The sequence below is a fragment of the Athene cunicularia genome (genome assembly GCF_003259725.1).
Source record: "Athene cunicularia isolate RWA chromosome 10 unlocalized genomic scaffold, athCun1 chr10_part1, whole genome shotgun sequence".
Lineage (NCBI taxonomy): Eukaryota > Metazoa > Chordata > Aves > Strigiformes > Strigidae > Athene > Athene cunicularia.
The window spans coordinates 8,640,500-8,660,317 of NW_020799112.1; the positions used below are offsets into that span (position 1 = coordinate 8,640,500).

Here is a 19,818-nt window from a genome sequence, read left to right on the forward strand (position 1 = left end):
ACCCCCCCCCCCCCCAAAACTTGCCCACTTGAAGCTTGAACTCTGAGTTATTCCACAGGGCTACTACCTTTCGGGGAAGCGTTAGCTGCTATCAGTGCAAAGCTCAAGGGGAAAATAAAGGAAGGTATAAAGACACTACAAAGAAAAAAAACCCCTGAATTTCCAAGATGAAAATTTTTCCCCAAAGCCCACTTGCTTCAGAAAGGGTTTTCCATCCTCAATGACAGCAGACTGGCAGGAGGCAGCTCTGGCCGACGTCGAGCGGGCGGCCTCGTGCAGCTCCTTCCCAGAGGAGCCGTGGCACGGGCAGCCCTCCTACGGCGCGCTGCTGTTTGTTTTAACGCTTCCCACTGAATGTCAACGGAGACTGAAGAACGACAAGCACACAGAGATACCCACAATAAATGCCAGCCCTTGTTAGCTGAGTAAATTGTGTGCTTAGCTGAGTCTTAGAGGAGTCTTTACAGAGTAAACACTGCCAGTACTATGCAGGCGAGTAAATATGTGAAGAAGATGCAAAGACACCAAGAAAGGCTTCAGAGGAATGTGATCGGGTGGCACCCAATGCAGCTCTGCTGATGGAAAAAACTTGTTAGATCCGGGCTAGGAAACAGCCCAATGGGCACACTGAGCTCCTCCCACCATCACTGCTGCAAGGGTCCACTGTGTCTTCTCCTCCCTCAAGCTACCAGGCTGTAACCTCCCCCCAAGGGGCCCGAGGCCCCACCTAAGTCCCATTTCTCTCCAAACACGGACCTGGGGCAGCTCACAAACCTTCTTGCTCAGTAGCTTCCAATCGTCAGTTCTCTATGGCACCCATCTTGGGAGGCAACAACTGCATTCGAGTAATTAAAAACGTAACTGGTTAAGACAGGAGGGAGAAACAGGAGGGCTGTGTTGGCTGCAGAGGTGATGAGGAGAGGAGAGGTGCCCAGCCTTCACCCTGCCCCTCAATTCTGCTCAAAGGCCCCTGCAGCACAGTTTGCTCCGTGACAGACCTCGGTGGCAGTGGAGGCTCATGAAAAACAAGTCACCAACTCGAGACAAGTTGTTACCACATTGACACCCTCCTCACAGAACCAGCAAGGACAGATCTCCTCCTTAGCAGGGCCTTATCTTTGTGCTCTTGATTAACCTTTATTATAAGTGGCTACAGCAACAGTTTGTGCTTAACAGCTTTCTCCTCCAAAACAAGGTATTTCCAAGCAAAGTTCTTGCAAAACATTACATGTCAAAACAGAACTAGGCAAGGACAGAGATAAAAACACTTTAGCTATGTGTCCTTTGCCACCAGTGATATGAAAATCAGCATTTTGAGAGCCAACTCAGAATGTCTTTCACATCGCTTTTGGAATGACCCAAAGCCCCATTCCGTAGCTAAATATTTTTCCTTTACAAAGCCCTGAATATCCATTTCTCATGTCTCCCTCCCGGGTTTCTCCAGTAACACTTTCAATATGACACACACCCATGACAGGATGAATCCAAATCAAAGAGGTAATGCTTTTGACAGCTTCTGCATCAGTAATAGTAGATTAATTATTCCAGTGTATGTGAAGGAGGCGATTTAAAAGACAGAAATAGGAGCATGAGCCTTATTTAAGCTTATTGTGTTATTTCTGCTGGCTGCCCTTCCTATCCCTACCCCCCCATGGGGTAGCAGCAAAAGGCAGGAAGATGTGTGGCCGTGGGGAACACCCTCCGTGGCTCGGAGGTCCCCCAAGAGTCGGGGAGGTGGGTAGGAAGGAGGAATTCCCTGCCCCAGGCAGCACAGCGCCTGCCTCCCTGCAGCAGGGCAGCGGGGAGGGACCCAGCACCAGCCCTGACGGCTATTTCACACCATCTAGTGGCATCAGCTCACCATGCCGCCCCAGCAGCGTGGCTGCCCACCGCGGCTTGGAGGATTTTTTGTTTCCCAGGCCAAGGCAAAAGCCTATGAAACCATCAAGCCGCACTGCCTGCTTCAGAGTAATTGTGCTCTGCCCCACACCTTCGAGTGTGCTCGAGCCTGCTCTCAGCTAGGAGAATGCTAAGGCTTACCAGAGCTTTCTGCTCCAACTATGGGCCAGGACCTGTGGAAAAGATGGTGTTTCTTTACAATATAAGCCTTTTCATGGACCACCTGAAAATAATTGGGTTGTACCAGCTACAGGGACCCATACTGGTCCCTTTTATCCTTAAAAAAAATTTAAGGGTAGTCCCTAGGCATTATTAAAAAAAAATAAATTAAACAGTCACAAAAGCTTTTTCTTATACTGGAAAAAGCTCAAAGCTTTGACATCTTTTAACAATACAGTCACTCAAAATGAAACCAACTGCCCTCAAAAGCAACTGGCAGACACAAAGATAAGCTTATCCAAAACACTGCCTTGTGATCCAAGCAGACTCCTTGGTTTAAGCTTCAGAAGTATCCCAAAAGGTGCATTCATTCACAGCTCCTTGCACAGGACACAGCCAAGATGTTGTGGTGCCTACTTTAGTTTCTGTAACTTAGCATACCCCTAAATAACAAGAACATGGTTTGTCAGAGACATTGAATTAAAAAAAAAAGTATTTATTTTAACATATTTGCAGAGCCACACATATAGAGTCGCCACATCTGTGAGCAAATTACCTTTTTACCCCATATCTACAGATGTAAAACATTTATTTACTTGCACTACAAAATAAAGTAGGTCTGATGTCAAGTCACCATTACTCTTCATATCAGTATTCTTGCTTCATTACTATGAAGGTTTGAAGATGCATGTTTTCACAAGCTGATTTGCATATTAAATAAAAGGTAATTCTTCCAAAAAGAAATCCATATTACCAAGCTGTTGCTAGTTATAATAAAATATGAAATGGCATAGAAACACTCTTAAAGTTTGTTATTGCATCTAAATAAATAGCAGCATTGATGCCTCTTCAAAACAGAGGACCTGACAAGGAAGGGATAGTGACTCAAAGTATTTTGCACTATAAAAAGCTGAAAAATATACACAAGGTGAAAGCCTTGTCTCATTAGTATATAAAGATACAGCTTAATAACAAAGGCTTCATAAACACGGGATGAAAGGTGTCCTTCAGCTGTCCAGAGGACACAGCGGCAGAACCCCTCTACATCTACTGAAAATATACACACCACAGACATGCTGCTTTGGGATCGCAAGAAATAGCTCCCACTTAACCACTGCCTAGCACAGGCCATTCGAAAAATATAAAGCCTGTAGTGATAAAAAAGCAGTTTATCGAGTTCATCACTGGTATCAGTCTGATAAAAATCAGAGCATTCCAACGCAGTAGTAAGTTAAGTTCATGGCTTTCTTCGCCTGAAAAAAGAAAAAAGCCACAAATAACTTTCAGATTTTACACAGCAGCAGTTTTCCTTAGCAGCAGTCAATAGCCTATTTACCTATTCTGCTGTATACATCTCACATACCTCCTATGCTAAAAATGTGACAACACAACTAAAGAGCTTGCTTATCAAGAAACACTTATATTTTACTTTCTTTTTTAGCCAGCCATGAGCATAAAACAAAATTTTATTTAAATTATTTAATAAATTAAAATAAACAGAAGCTCCAGCTCAATATACAGGAAAACTAAAGGATTTACTACAATATCACAAGGCTGTAGGAAGGCTGCAAGTAACAGCAGCCACCTTGAGCAGGTCCCAGTTACTCAGAAATGTTATAAAGTGTATGAAAGGCACATATTGGTCATCTTATCTGAAAGGGGGATTACTGATTTCAGACACTCTCCAAAACACTCTTCCACCACAGTTCTAAGCTCTCTGGATTCCAAATGCAGTAAGTTTAGCTGATTTTGGCTTCACAGAAACCTCTACTTCTCCAGCCCCCTCCTACCTATAAACTTGTCTCACAAAACTGCAAATTTTCTTCCCCTGAGCTGAACAAGTGACTTCCACAGCACCGCCAGCACCTATAAGAGGCCAAATCTGGATACTGAATTCTGTTCTGCAAGACCTAGTTTAACAAAGCTTTCTTATCTGAAGCATATCTTTTGTCAGTGAAGTGTTATGTTAGACATGGATGCTCAGGTGTTGGGTACGAGCCTTACAAATCACTGGATCACTTGGACTTTTTGCTAAATTGGGCCTTCCGCTTCGGTAAGCTTGTGTTTATGCACGTAACCACCATAGATCCCACCACGTTAAAGAATGATGAGACAGCCCTGAAGAATTCAGAATGTTATCTGTGCCTTGGCAAGAAAGGAACTTCTTCTAGCATGACTAGAGCCCTCACTTCCTTACAGGTGTCTTGACAATTACACAGCAGGTAGCAGCTGGAATAGGAGCTACATTCAAGTATATCATTAGGTATATCCTACAGTTTCCTCCTCCCTAAGCTACACTGAAATGAATACTAAGGTATTTGTAACCTTTTTTAGATTAAAATTATCTGAAGATATAAAAATCAATCTATTTTACTGCATCAGCACCTGCTAAAGGCTGGGGGCAGGGAGAAGAGGGATACAGCTTCGTACTTTGTCACTGCCATCCCTGACCCGATGCCATTCCAGATCTGCCAGGCATCCTAGTTCCCAGTTTTTTTGCAGCCTTACAGAGAGCTTAAAGAGAGCACACAATCAAATCTGACATTCTGCTCACTACATCAAACGACAGTTTTACCAGAAGACAAGTTAATAATTCTGCTTGAAGTCTGCTACAGATCTACTCTGTCACCAGCTTCCCACACTGACTAGGCCTGCTTATCTTTTGAGAGGTATGTGCCCCAAACCCACAGTGGGAAGAACAGCAAAGTCAAGCGGGGGGGTAAAGAGTTCTTGCTTCAGATGTACCAGGGAAGAGAATGCAACACCCCAGCTACAAAGGGGAGATGCACTTACTTGGGCTGAGCATGATGCTGATATCCAGGTCCAAGAGCTGATCCCGCCCTCATCTCCACAGCCACAGAACACTGAGAAGACACAGAAGGTCAGTCTCTACAGCTCACCCCCACCCAGCTATCAACACTACCCCAACTCTCAGCCAGATCCAGCACAAGATGGCCCCTTTCTTCCTTTTTTAGCTTACTCTGGTTTCTACATCAGTCCATTCCGAGTCTGCAGCACCCTCAGGTGGGTCAGCATTGGAAGGTGATGATCTTCGCTTTCGACTGAAAGAGGAGCATAGGGAAAGAGTTACAAGCCCCACCTACTTTGGCAGATTCTCACAAACAAGAGAATACATTTTATGCTTTCTGAATAAGTACTTTGCTCTGAGCAGCCTTATAAACAGCTACAGTATCTAAAAGCCTCTCTGAGTTACTTTTATACAATTTTGTTCGATGCAACTTTCTGTTCAATCCTCCGGACCAGAAGCACACACTGTTGGAGTTAGGTATCTCCCACAGCGTCAGAACCTAAAATTAAGACTACAACTCACCCAGTTGGAGATTCTTGCTTCAGAGTTTCAATCTCTGTGAACTGAACAGCCTGTCCACCACCCCTGGTTTTGAAAACATCACCCTGGAAAACAAAAGCAGTTACCAAGGTTATGGTCGTAAGGTCAGTCGGATGGCTACAGCACAGGTTTTCACGTCAAAGCTTAAATGCTTAAGGAAAGCCTTGCAGGTTAACAACCAGCAAGAATATGTTCACAAATACACTCTCCCCCACTATATATCTTCCCTTACGACATGCAGGGCAGTAAATAGCGAACACCATCTACCCTGGTGCTCAGAGCAGTCACTGCCACGACAAAGATTTCTGTGTGTGACTAATGCTACAGAAATCTCATTATGGGCTTAGTTTCAGTAGTTCCATCCCCATAGCACGAACAGGTTCTGTTGTCAGCTGTGCAAGACTTTGCTTTTAGAACTGTCACTGGAACCTACAAGGTTATCTTACAGGAGTGAGAGCTTTTTTAAAACTAAAAAAAGAAAAAAAACAATATTGGAAGGCCTGTGACTGTAGAAAAAAGAATCAAAAGCTTCTTGCTACAAATTACAAAGAGCTCTCAATTTGCCTTGGGTGAGTACAGTCAGTGTTCTGGGACACAAGCACTGCAAGTGTTCAAAGCTGAGGCTGTCTCACCAATTTGTTTGGCAGTTGACTACTAGAAATTATGTCCTGGAGCATTTGAGTATCCATCACTCCAGCAAGCTTACTCATACCGCTAGTGGAAATCAAATAACATCACTCCAACAAGACTGACTCCATGAGATTAGCTGCAGCTGCCAGTCTAAGGAACTTTCACTACAAATGGATTATTACATTTTACTAGAGGAAAAAAAACTTAATTACTTTCAAGGAAAATGGTGACCGAGATAAACCACTTTTAATGACAAAGTTCAAGTATTTTCAGACTCTAAAAAGCTCCCTCGAATCCAACCGCATAAGTTTCAAATTTATTCTCTTAGCAGACCGAGTCAAACGTACCCTTTCGCTAGCCAGCAAGCCCGCAGCACAAGTACACAGCCAGCAATAGGTTCTGACAGGGTTATCACAAGTTTACAATGAAGGCATTTGCTTTACCTTAATGAGTTTTGTTTCAATCTCTCCATCAGAGGCTAGCTCCTGGTGTGTCAGCATATACTTGTCACACTTAGCTAGCGCCTTTTCGCTTGCGGCCGCTACCGTGATGGAGTGGGGGACGTGCGGCTGCATGACTGTCTCAGTGGGCAAGTTAGAAGGTGGTTTGTGATCCACCCATCTCTCCCCAGCTGAGCGTGACCGTCGGTGTCTGAGGCGAACCGGAGGCATGTTCTGATCAGAGCGGAAGAGAATCAGGAGAAATCAGCACACAGTAAATCTCTCAGAGGGTGTCATTAGCAGAAGTGAACTTTGCGGGGCTGGTTAAGATGTGTTTGTATGAAGCTCAAAGAGTGAGATCCTAAAGTGTTTCCAGAGCATGTCCCAAAAGACACCATTACCAGAAACCTTGCATAAAATTATTAATTAATTATTTCCAAGACAATTCCTGTTTCCGGTAAATTTTACTTGTTAAACAATCTGTTGCATTCCCTACCTAATAAAGTTTCCTCAAGAAGGATTTCTTTGTTGAGTAATCCTCCACATTTCCAAATCAAAACAGATTGCCACAAACATATTAACCAACCAGAAAGAGAAATTTACGTTTCCATAGATACATTCATGAACCAAGCCACATTTTTTGAGGTAGCAAAGCAAGCAGACCAAGTATGGATTTCCAACACCTCTAAAGAATACAAGGCCTCATAACACATCTGAGTAGCTAGCACAAAGGAAGCATCCTCTGTGCTAGTGCTATCGCTTCTGAACTCAGTTGTTGGAAATCCACGAAAAATCATTCAGGTTCATGTGGTTTTATTTTATGAATATTATTGCCAGTTGCTCAGGAAAATCAGAATATTCTGGAAACTTGTTTAAAAACCTGGGTCTCTTCAAGACATCTGACTGGGCTTTTGAAAGATTATTTCTAGACTCTCTCTGTTCCACTGACACGCTAATTTTATAGGCCTCTGAATCATGGTGAGGTTACATAACCCAGGCCCATGAATGCAAATCCCATCCACTGTATTTTCAGGCAAAGAGCATCAATCAGGATTTCTCTGACCAATAAACACAGTGATTGGCTGTACCCTTTATAGATAAACCTCTTACAAGTCTCTTAGCAATTAAACATACAGAGGGAAATGGGGCTTTCAGCAAAAATCTTCCATTAAAATAAAGAATTTCAATACTTTCTCCCCCTTTTGGTGGGCATGCACCTATTTCCTTTGATGTTTTTTTGAAAAAATTCTGCTAAGATGCCTTAGAAGTTACGATGTAAGGAGAGGGCGTGCTACCACTGGTCACATTTTACTGTGGCAGAGACCACATGCCTTACTCTGCTGACTGTGGCTCGTCAATTAATTGGAAGAGCATTTGCTTAAAAGCATGTCCCTGACTTCAGAGGGCTAGCAAGTGACAGATATTTTGAGAACACTCTCAAAAAATGACCCACACCCTGATAAACTTCCCTCCTCTCCAGAAGCTCTCTCAAGAGGCCAGGGTTGTACAATTCTGTCCGATTTACCTGAGCCACTGTGACAGCACTATAACATGACAGACACCACTGCTACAAACATCTGCACGCATCAGTTCAGTAAAAAAAAAAAAAAAGAAAAGAAAAAAGGTCTCCCACATGTAGGCAAAGCTCCCAGTTTTAATTCAGATGTGAAAATTAGGGAGGACTATTCTAAGAGAGTTAAAGTTAAGTCACACAAGTGAGACTTCCAGGAGATATTTGCAGACATGGATCACAAAACCACCTTTTAAGCTGCCCAGACAGACTATGGTACATTGTAGGCTGCAAGATTTGAGGAGACAGACACAAGTTAAAACACATGGACATTCACAGCTAAAGAAAGTCTAGCTAGTTCAGAGGTCATTACAAGGCTATCTGCACACCAGCAAGAAATACACACACTGCTTTTAAGGAGTTTCTAAACATCAAGAAGTCAGAGAATGAGCAGTGAGATTCAATTTGGACACAGTTCTGTCCTACAAGAAATAGATTGGAGTTTGCCCCGAAATATATGTTAGGTGTGCTCAGTGTAAAAGCCATCATGATGAGCTTTTGAGCCAGACTAAGCAATGCTACATTTAGCTTTTGACAGGAGCAGCACTAACCCTGCAGCATTGATCCTCTTCTATTTCTAGCTCATCTCTATGCCTGGGAACCTCGACTCCAGTCCAGCACATCCCTCGCCTCCTGTCTGAGGTGTTACAGCCTCTACTTTGTCCTGGTTCTTGTTGTCTACTCCTTGCATTAGGAGTGCCACTGGTAGGCTTGTGCAAAGGGGCTTTCTGCTCCCATTCCATAACACAGGATGCCACAGAAATGCTGCTACAAGAATTAGAACGTCTGTGCTCCTGCAGGTTGCTTGCGAGCTGCTGGCTGTTAGGGACTTGAGTAAAGTTACTAGAAGGCTAGAGAGAACAGGAAAGAAGTTAGTGAACACACAGAACTGTCAAGTCATAAGGCAATAAAATAATTAATACTGACAATGTGCAGAGTGCCAATTCAGCCATTCAAGCTCATGGTTTTGGAGAGGTATTGTGTTGCAGTGACGCCATTAAGAAACAGGTATTCTTCCAACACGAGTAGCATTAGAAGGTAGGAGCACAAAAAAAAGAGCACTGATAAATACAACAGGAGACAAAGAATTCAAAGCAAGTTCAAGTTATCCAAATTCTGTGCTTGGGAATTATTTTCAAGCCACTGAATGGAAGTGGCCTTCACTTCAATTCATTCTTATAAATGTGTTTTTCCTTATATCAAGAAGTGTTTTAGAGGCAACTTACAGGTACTGGTGGAGGAGACACTGATCTCTGAACAGGCTTCTCTCGGTCTCTCTCCCGTGAAGGCCTCTCTGGCTTTTCATTTTTTGGTTCAGTAACAATGGCCTTCAGTTGCTTCAGTTTTTCATCTTTCACCCAAAGTTTGTTCTGCATCTCCAGCTGCTTTGCTGCTACACGACGCTCCTAGAGGCAAGCAAGGAAGCATGAAGCACCTCACACAAAAGCACAAATACTTGAGCCGCTCCTCAGAGTGCCACAAACCCAAAAGAACAAATTCTAGATATTGAAATGAAGTGACACAATGTTTAAGAGAGCTGCTCCAAAATTCCTTGAGGAATTTATCTTATCATAACATATTTATAAAAGTTCAAAGTATCTGTTCAAGTCCATACAGCCAAGCACATCTCTTCTTAATGCTACTACCATATAAAAATCCCTCACAAAAACAAACCCCCCAGCATTGCTCCGTTACACACGTCTAATAAATAGGGCACTATACTTACACACTCCTTCTCCCATTTCATGGTTGTTTCTGCCACCATTCCTTGCAACCGTGCCTCCAACCTACGCTTGTCAGAAGCCTGACGTTGCAACTTCTGGCTCTTACTTTCTAGTTCTTGCTGAAGATTACGCTTGTCTTCTTCATAAATTAATGCAGTTTTTTCTAAAATGTCAATCTGGAGGAAGAGAGGAAGGATTTGGCTATGCTTCTTTGAAGCACAACCCTCTAAGCCCAGAATTGGTAGTTATATTTGATTGTTAACATCTACTAGAATATATTAGCTATTGTACAAATACCCAGAGAAACAGTCCACACTCCAGAACGGCTCCAGAGATTTTACAACTTTCTTAGAAGTTGCCCATCTTAACATATTTAGAAAAGCCTCATCTCATAAGAAAGCAAAAAAGCTAAAAGTGTTCAAAGTTCCTCACAAAATAACTTTTAATCTTGTTTCTAACATCCATATTGCAAGCAACTTCTGATGTCAAGCTCGCCAAATGGTACGTAGAAAATGCATTTTGTGCTTAGCTTTAGACAATGAAAAAACTGACCTTGAATTCCAAAGTTTTAATTTTCTTCTCCAGGCGTTCTAGCTCCATTTTCTGTCCTGATATTGTTTTCTCTTTTTCGGACAGTTTTCCCTGAATATAGTTTTCCTTGGACATAACACTGGAGTCAAATTCTTGCAGCATTGTTTTAAACGCAAGCACTGCAAGAGAACCAATATATTTTCATCTTCTCACCATATATCCATAATGTCAAAACCAGGTCTGTTTTCCTCCTACCAATTTAACACTGCCAGCTATTTCATTACCTCGAAAAAGGGGTATTTTTAAAATGATCAATCTAGACCAGATACTTATTTCATGTTGGTACAGAAGAGATCCCTTAAGTAGCAATAAGGGCGCCAAAAATCTAGCTCCACATTGATGTTCAAATTCTTACCGTTTTTGGCAAACTCCTCTGACAACATTTGTCGTAGTTTATGGCGTTTTTCCAGGACTTCAATAAGCTTTGGAAGTGTTTGATCATCATTAACATCCAATAGCTCACATGAAGGCAGAGGAGGAAAGTTCTGCGAAAACATTTCTGAAACAGATTGCTCTTCTGTTTCTGTAAGATTTAAAGCCAAGAAAGTCTGTCAGCAAGCTACAGAACAGGAAAAATTCCATTTGACAACACACAGCCACAGATCATTCATTCCACAGTACCATGAAGCAGACAGAACTTAGGAATAATTAATGAGAACTAGAAGTTTTCAGAAGAGATGACAGTGTGGAGAAAAGATTAAATGTGACATTCTCGATTCATTGCTTTATCACACCTTCAGGCAACTTTTGATTTCTAAAGTAGGCCCTAAGCATACAAAAACATCAAAGTATCCTCCTCAGCACAATTTCCTTCCAGGAGCTGCAATAATGGGACCACGAATTCAACTCATCACCAGCAACAAATAATTATTTTGTGACTTGCACAGTAACTGGGTTTAGCACTGCAGGATGAAGAGAGCAGCACCTATTGCAGAGAAGGCTTGCAGCTAACAGTTCAGTGAAGTTCCTTTTGCACTTCCATGGCTCAGTTTGTTCTAAAATAGCTTTCAGCTCCTAACAGTAGAAACCACCCAGTGTTCTGGCTTTTACCTCCATTTATTGGGCCACCCCGCATCTCCAGCCTCCGCGAGAGCTCCTCTCTGAAGGCCTGGTTCCGGAGGCGCCGTCCCGGCGTCAGGCCGCAGAGCGGTCTGTCCACGGGTCTTGCCACTTCAACCTCCTGGGTCATCTCTGCAAAGCGCATGACTTGCTACAAATGAACAAAACCAAGCTTAGCAACAAAACTAACCAATCTAAGTTTAAAAGGGATATTTTAAGGTCAATAGAAGTATTAGAAGAAACATTATCAAGCTATAATCTCAAGTAGATCCCAGCTAGATAGCGTGTGCTTCTGAAGCAATCCAGAAACCTTCCAGAAACACCTCCCTGACTGCAGCCCCCAAGGAACGACTGTGCAGCCAGCTGAAATTTTAGCAAGTACCATCATAGTATGGATTAAGCACCTAAACACAGTTATTTGGACTTGTGTAGGTAAGAGAAACATTTCCTATTTTACAGGCAAGTAGCAGTTCTCATTTTTAAGAGGAAAAATAAGACTTCAAGGCCATATTTGCCCTGCAATATTATATTTGATTACCTGAAGTGCCTAAGCAACAAAACACATTATTGCTCTCATCTACCAAGCAAATACAAGAATTCATTGATAAACATGAAAGAAGAGTAGAAGGGGAGGCAAGATCTGCAAGGAAGTTACCAAGCTTTCCTCGTAGTCCTCAGCTTTAGGATTAACACACACAATCATACGCACTTTTCCTTCACCATCAAAATAGTTCTTGAAGAGATGAGTCAGTTTGGAATCTCTGTATGGAACCATCTTAAAATAAAGGATGTGAAAGATTTATTAAGCTTTCATTACACAAAATCATAATCAAATCAGAAGATAATTAGATAATGGGTTGCATACCTTATTTGTTCCATACATCTGGTTTTCCCGCAGAACTTCAATACATGTTCTTAATGTCATTAGAGACTGATTAATATTACCTTAAAAAAGAAAACACAAAACTCTAAGCAGCCATTTGGATCGTGTTCCCAAATTATTTAGCAGTTTACTTAAGAATAAATTGCCTGGACCTAAGTTATATTTGTTACAGATAACTGCTGCAGTTAACTGAAGTATCAGAATAAGTGTTAGGAAAGCCTTCTGGTTTCCAAACTTGAGGATTTTAGGTCATCAAATCAGAACTTCATAACAGAACACTTCAAATCTTCCCATGATCGTCCTTTACTAGGAGACAAGACTAACATGAGCATATATTGGCACCTAAAATTACCAGGCTGTCTAAAGTTGGTACGTACTTGCTTCTCGCAACCTGTTCCCTTCAGCTTTTGTTCTATTAGTCCTTTCACTTCCAGCCAGATCAACTAATGACAGCTGGCTTAAAGTGATCTGTTCTTTCTCCTATTAAAGAAAACAAAATTACATTAGGTTGATTAGCTCTACATACCCCACACCCCCAAACCTAAGCAGCATGCACACTTAAAGAGTGTGTTGCACCTTTGAAGTCTGAGGGTGTTTTACAGCCCTTAGCACAAGTAGCTGTGCACCACTACCTTTTCTTGTGAAAAAGTTCAGCAGAGCCCTTCTGTCTTGGGCCACAAGATAGGTATAACCACCATGCCCATTCAAATCCTCAAAGTTTTAGATTAAGGTTTTGCTCAAAAGAAGCGGAGGTAAAATCCAAAGGAACAAGCAGCTTCGCACTCCATTTTAACGCTCTACTTTTGTTACAAAAAGGAGACTAATTCTGTCAAAGACTGAAAAATTAATTTTGATTTCTTCAAAATGGAATCACTACCACTCAAGACACGGTAACTGTTTCAGTAAGCCATGCTCCAAGGTTCACCACCTTTTCTATCACACTATTCACACCTACATGCCCTCAAGTTTTCCTTTAGGAGCCCACCCTGGAATTCACCTGCAGCACGTTATCTCCATCTGCATCCAGGGGGGCTTGAGCCAACTTGATAATATAGACACTGTGAGAGCGACTGGATTCTCGGTTCAGCTGAGTGTTTGCAATGTGCCTCTTCTTTTGACCTGTACAGAACAAAAAAAATCCCTCCAAAAATCTCTTTCATTTAACAGACTCGCCACCTGGCAAAGCCAACTCTGTGTTCAGCGTGATAGTGTAAAGGCTGACACATCTGTACTGAATTTAAAAAGTTATATTTTAAAGATGTACCTCTCCAAAACACTTCAAAAGCTTCTTCTGCAGATTTCACCTCTACTTCTGTGCATCCTGTGACATACATGTTGTGATTCTGGTCCTCACGAAGGATTTTGGATTGTGGAGGTCTTAAGGACAGGGAGGAAATAAAACAAAAAAACACTAAATTTGAGTGGATTTTTATGCACTGTCATGCAAATTCTCTTTTGTTTAACTACAAAATTCAGACTGAATATGTCAATTATCCATACAGCAGATGGAAGAAGTAGTACAAGTACATGGACACACATTCGGCCAAGATTAGTTACACTTCAGCTACTGCTTTAATTTAGAAGCTACGTTTAATTGCAATTCTTACTGGAAATCATCAGTTTGGATGGCAGCTATTGTTTTTCTACATGCATACAGAAGCAAGATGGCTTCAACAGCATCCTATATTCACTAGTAAAGCAAGAAGAGATAGGGAGTCAGTCTGAGTTTATTTTCTGCTTCTACTAAAAGAAAAAATTTCACTTTCCAGTATCAGGAATAATATGCTTATGCACATACATAAAGTCACCATTTCTCACAGGAGTGTTGCAATTGTTCCACCTAGCAAAAAAACAGGGTTAAAAAAATATTAAGTCATTCAGCTTGTGCCTAAAAATCTTTCCACATGTAATAGACTGTAGCTTCCATAAATAGAAATAATCCAAAATTCTCATAGGCTGATTTTTGGACATAAGCACAACACTAAACCAAATTATTTTATTCTTCTTTAAAAAACATTTACAGACACTCAAACCCTTTTCAAATCAGTACCCTGGAGACGGTTCTTGCTGTTTCAGAGACATAGCATGTTTTGCTCTAGTCAGCCTTTGTTAATCAGCCAACTCTTTAATTAACACAGGTAGCAATGGACAAGCATAGGGTTTTCTTTAATGGATTTCAAATTTTAAAATTAAAAGAATTATTTAATAAGTTGCAGACTTTTTTCTGACTGTCTCAAGACTTACTCACTGTAGACATCAGCTAAGTACCCTTCTTTCCAGAAAATACCCAGAATTTCATTTATGAGACAGATAGTTTGTTTTTATGGAAATTACTGACATCAAGTCAAATAATATGCAAACTTGCACTAATGGTAAATCAACAACAAAATAACAACTTTTGCCCAATACACTGTTCCCAGGGAAAAATGTGTTAGTCATGGAAGGGCTGACTCTTCAAGCTGCAGTCTCCTGCTAGGAACAGTCCTCACAGAACAGTGTGAACAGACTTAGAACCCCAGTGGGATACAACACTGCCTAACAAATTAAATATTTGCTTATTAATCTCCCATCATAATAAGGAAGGGAACACCAAGTCTTAGCAGCAACAGAACAACTATCAGTACACGGCACACAAACACTATTGTCTGGACTCCTTTGCCATCACCTTTTTTCTCATGATTTTTTTTAAGTGATTCTCATTAATTGAGCCAGACTCGCCAAGACTACAGCTAAAAAGACAAATTGTAGTTCTCACAGAAGAGTAATTGAAGTAGGAGTAATAGTTTTTATAAGACTAACTTTGGTTTTATAGGCTCAAAGGGAGCTTCCTCCAAGAGGTCATATATGTAGTTGTTGTAGATCTCAATATAGGACACAAAGACACTGTAGACATTATCTTCATCAACTTCTTCTACTTTGCAGTGATCTTGCATGTTGATCATATCAGCAAATTCTGGATCTACTTGTCGCCTGTTGAACAGACAATAAGGGATTGTAGTGGAGTATCCACAGCCAGCTAACATCTCAGACAGCGACTCTACAGTTAAACAGCAAATCTACTGACAGGGAGCGTGATCTGAGTATGGGAGTGCTCACACTAGCAACTACTGACAACACACCCTGTCACATTACATTAAAAGAAGCACTCTGAAAAGTTTTAATTAGATAAACTTTCACCCAACACTGCTGTACTCAGCTGCAGGAAGAAATGCCTCACAAAATTCCCAGACAGTCAACATTTCTATCCTCCATTCAGCAATCTCAATATTTTGCAAAATATCCCCAAGTTTAACTTGACGGTATTCCTACCAGCAAAGACATAGCATTTGACGGGTTAACAGTAAAAATAGACTCTGTTGCCTGATTCTAAGTCGTCCAATCAAAATACTTAATTATGCAATTGCTAAAACCACATAAAGTATACTAACTTTCCATTAATGTTTTTCTTTCATTTTTTCAAGCAGAGGATAAAGAGACCTAGGTAAGTTAAAACCACAATAACAGAGTAACATTTCTATTAACTAAATTTGTTCTGCATGTTACAATAGTTACTTACTTGCCAGATGGAGTTTTTGGAACAGGCATGGCATCTCTTTTCTGGCGCTCTAATAGAGCATCTACTTTACACTGAACATCCACACCGTTCCTGTCATCAAGCTTAAAAACCTGAGCAATGAATATGTTTAGACAATATAATGACAAACACTAGAGAACATAAGGCGTTGGCCAGGAAAACAAATTATTTGATCAAGCTGTCTAGCAACCAGCAAATACCATGCCCCTCACTAACACTCGATCTGCTCGATAATGTGAAGCAGATCTGACAGAAAACAGATATTTCTAAAATAGCCATATTTCATAAAAGCTCCCAAGCTAGCGTGATAACAAGGAAAAGATTTCCAGTATCATTTAAAATTATTTAGATACCAAAAATCCAGAGGTGCCTGACCACAAGAAAAGCCTCACATCGTGTCCTATATTACTTTAGATATGGTTTCCTGTGGCTTTTGTATCTTGTGGCAGGGTTTCATTCCATAACACAGAAAGCTTACTCTTTCCTTTTTTACTGTTTTAAAGAAGTTAAAGAATGAGCAACAATTATAGGACTAGCCATACACCTTCATGAAATGCCCGTCCAAGCTACTACCCCTCTCTCCTTGGCCCTGCTCTTCAGATCTCATGGGAATGGGGGTTTTCTTGGCTGGTTTACTTAATAAAGTGCTCCAGTCACGTGTCTAGACACAAGATACACACTTTGAACAGAACATATTTCTCTAGAGTTTTTCGGCTGTTACAAGCAACGATGTGAAGAATTCAGTGCCACACTACTCACAAATCGCTTGGCCTGGAATGGGCCTATGCTGTTGAAGATCATATCCAAACACCGTGGGAGAAGTCCTCCATCACCAGGAGATCCTGTCATGGTGTGTGTTTTCCCGCTGCCGGTCACACCATAGGTAAAAAGGAGACCTAGGAGGGACAGGAAAGTTACTTAATGTTGTAAGTTATGCTTGCATCCCAAAAACCAGCTCAGTTCTAATCACAGGCTCTGCCTTTCCCAGGGTAAATGTATTCAGAAAGAATAACAACTCCTGTTGAACAGTTAACTGTAAACTATTCCAGCCCATCAAAAGCCACTGTCAAAACTAGAAGGGCCATGAAGCTGGTGCAGGGTCTGGAGCACAGGTCTGATGGGGAGTGGCTGAGGGAACTGGGGGGGTTTAGTCTAGAGGAGGCTGAGGGGAGACCTCCTGGCCCTCTGCAACTCCCTGACAGGAGGGTGCGGAAAGAGGGGGGATGAGTCTCTTGAACCAAGGAACAAGCGACAGGACAAGAGGGAATGGGCACAAGCTGCGCCAGGGCAGGGTCAGACTGGCTCTTAGGAAGTATTTCTTTCCAGAAGGGGTTGTTGGGCGTTGGAATGGGCTGCCCAGGGCAGGGGGGGTGGGGAGTCCCCATCCCTGGAGGGGTTGAAGAGTCGGGTTGACTCAGCACTGAGGGATCTGGTGGAGTTGAGAACAGTCAGGGTGAGGTTAATGGTTGGACTGGATGATCTTCAAGGTCTTTTCCAACTGAGATGATTTTGTAAACTAGCATTTACATCTCTCACTGACAGTCACTTCACCTACAGCTGACAGTCACTACCATCCCCCCGGAGAAGGGTGCATTTGGAAGCCAAAACGGAAGGATGCCACTAAGTCCCAGGGGCAGAGGGTTGAGTTGTTATGCTGGTTACTGAGGAGTCTGACATAAGCCAGATACTTCAAGGACCAGCACCGTGATATCAAACCATGCCCAAGAGATCAAGCCCTACAAACTGCTTTCTGTGGTCAATCTTTAGGTGGATAAGTCATCCCTTTCCGCAGGAAAAAAAAAAAGCTCCTCCAGTTAATGGTGTATAAAAAGATTAGACCCTGACACAAGTAACATGCAGGTCATAACAAAGGTCAGTAGAAGGAATGAAAGGCAGAAAGAGCTTCCAAGGCTGTTGTATGGGGCAGCTGCTCTCACTGTACACAAGGTACGCATGGTTTTACCTAGACAAGCTAAGAAACCTTGACACATGTTTGAAACCAAAGCAATATCAGAAACTGCATGGTAGATGTACAGAAAAGAGGGAAAGAACAAGGACTTGCTTACCATTTTTCCCATGAATGAGATCTTCCACTAGAGGTTTAGCCACCACATCAAAAAGCTCCTTCTGAACAACAAGGGTGCCAAACACAAAAAAAAAAAAAAAAAAAAAGATAGACCATCCTAAACCTTAAGTTTTCCTGTCCAGAAGTTCCTTGCTTCAGACCTTACTCTGGGAAGATGGTGGAAAGCAGCTTTAAGATTATACTTTAAGATTACACCAGTGTTTGAACATGGGCACTTGACACAGTGTAACTATTCCAAGAATAAGATGTGCACAATGAAGAGCAGCAACTGTCTCATTTTTGCAGAGCTTAAATCCAGAACTAACCAGAAGGATCACAAAGCCTGGCATCCCAGTGATTAGAGAATCTCACAATTTACAGCTTCAAGCTCAAATTTTTGTTTGAGCTCCCACCATAATCCACACAAGCACTGAGGACAGGAGTGCCCACAATAGTCAAAGTTGTTCCAGCATTTAATCATTTTGTTTTAAACTTGTCTCTTTTTCCCAATCTAGCCTCACTCTCCAGGCACAGCTTTTCGGTATACTTTTTTGTTGTTGTTGATTCTGGTCACTTTTCAATCAAAACACTTGTTTAGGTAAATATTTAACTTTTAAGTTTTTGAGCAAAATTTTGTTTACCAAACTCTCAACTAATCTTCGCCTATTTTATTGAAGCCTTTGAAGAGCACTTTATGTACTTTGTATAAGAATTTCCAATACTGAAATCAGAAACAAAGTATTCTACATCCCAATTAACTTTTTTTTTTCTTTAGAAACAGCATAACATAGTCTCATTTTGAGTTACACCACTGTATTGGGAATCTGCACTTAACTGTTTCACAGCTACAAAACTCTGGCTCCTTGTTCTGTACACACAATCTAAACCCTCTTTTTCTAGAAAACATTTGTATTGATCAAGTAACAATGTGGACTGCTCTGTGATCTGCTACCTACTTTTCCGCACTTCAGGACATTTCACTGCTTTGTGTACATAACCTACAGCTTCACTCCTGTCCTCCCTATGCTATAAACAGGGAAATGTTGCTTTTCGTCCAGCTTAAGTTTGGGATAAACCATTAATTCATATGTGTCTGGTTTAGCTTAGAGCTGGTTTCTTTCAATTAGTCCTACATGAAAAAGTCCTTTAAGCAGTCTAAATATTTGCTAGCTGCGCTTTTGTTCCTTTTACCCTCCTCCTGCACCCTACAGAAGCAGCCTTTTTGTATAAGGAGAATCTATTTAATGGCTAAGGAAACGATGCATTTTTGCTCTACATGGTTTTCTGGGTTTGAAAACTCGCTTTTCTAAAATCACAAGCTGCCGATTCGCATGTTGCACGCCACACCACAAACCAATGGAAAACCTCAACAGCCGGGAAAATGACCTCGGCCCCCAATTCCGAGCAGCGCCTTGAGCTAGGCACAGCCCCAAGGCGGAAGGCAAAGGCACGGATCTCCCCACTGCCCCCCCCAAGCCGTTACCTCCCGGTACTCTCCGTTGCGGAATATCCTGTATCCCTCGGGCGGGTGGATCTGCACTGTGGTCTCGTTGATCACCTCGATGCAGCACTCCTGGTCGGGCCAGCTGAGCGGCCGCACCCTGCAGTACACCTGGGGAGGGACACACACAGGGGCCATCATCCCTCGGAGCAGCCCCGAAGGGCGGCAGCGAGCCCAGCCCCACCGGGCCGCCTCCCCTCCACCTCGGCGGGACCCAGCGGCCCAGCACTCACCCCCACGGGATCCTTCAGGCTGGGGCTAGACGGTTTCTTCAGCGCCGGCCTCCGCGGCGTCTTGGCTCTACTGCGAGGAGGAGGATGCGTGAGGGGCGGCCCCGCAACGCGGGCCCGGGCGGGCCCAGGACCGGGCCCAGG

General features: G+C 42.2%; 2 protein-coding genes across 2 annotated transcripts; both read right to left on the reverse strand.

Annotated features, from left to right (window-relative positions):
• Positions 1-2,549: 2,549 nt before the first annotated feature.
• Positions 2,550-18,029, reverse strand: KIF23 (kinesin family member 23). Its single transcript, XM_026855975.1, has 19 exons — positions 17,945-18,029; positions 16,638-16,774; positions 15,861-15,970; positions 15,104-15,274; positions 13,569-13,681; positions 13,302-13,423; positions 12,682-12,784; positions 12,287-12,366; positions 12,077-12,196; positions 11,413-11,572; positions 10,718-10,885; positions 10,324-10,481; positions 9,774-9,947; positions 9,274-9,453; positions 8,599-8,898; positions 5,390-5,472; positions 5,039-5,120; positions 4,852-4,922; positions 2,550-3,311 (listed from the first exon to the last, which is right to left on the reverse strand). The coding sequence occupies exons 2-19, from the start codon at positions 16,725-16,727 to the stop codon at positions 3,296-3,298; spliced, it is 2,301 nt and encodes a 766-aa protein (XP_026711776.1). The 5' UTR covers positions 16,728-16,774; positions 17,945-18,029; the 3' UTR covers positions 2,550-3,295.
• Positions 17,945-19,803, reverse strand: LOC113483965 (kinesin-like protein KIF23; the record flags this gene model as incomplete). Its single annotated transcript, XM_026856039.1, has 3 exons — positions 17,945-18,036; positions 19,424-19,555; positions 19,678-19,803. Coding segments are annotated over 3 exons (303 nt in total), but the record flags the coding sequence as incomplete, so codon positions are not given.
• Between the last annotated feature and the right edge of the window lie 15 nt (positions 19,804-19,818).

Excerpts from the sequence above, each read along its gene's own strand:
- KIF23 (XM_026855975.1), bottom strand. The coding sequence starts at position 16,727 with ATGACAGGATCTCCTGGTGATGGAGGACTTCTCCCACGGTGTTTGGAT. Across the intron at positions 15,971-16,637 it reads CATTCCAGGCCAAGCGATTT|GTTTTTAAGCTTGATGACAG; the intron begins GTGAGTAGTGTG and ends TTCATTGCTCAG. Across the intron at positions 4,923-5,038 it reads GGACTGATGTAGAAACCAGA|TGTTCTGTGGCTGTGGAGAT; the intron begins GTAAGCTAAAAA and ends GTGTCTTCTCAG.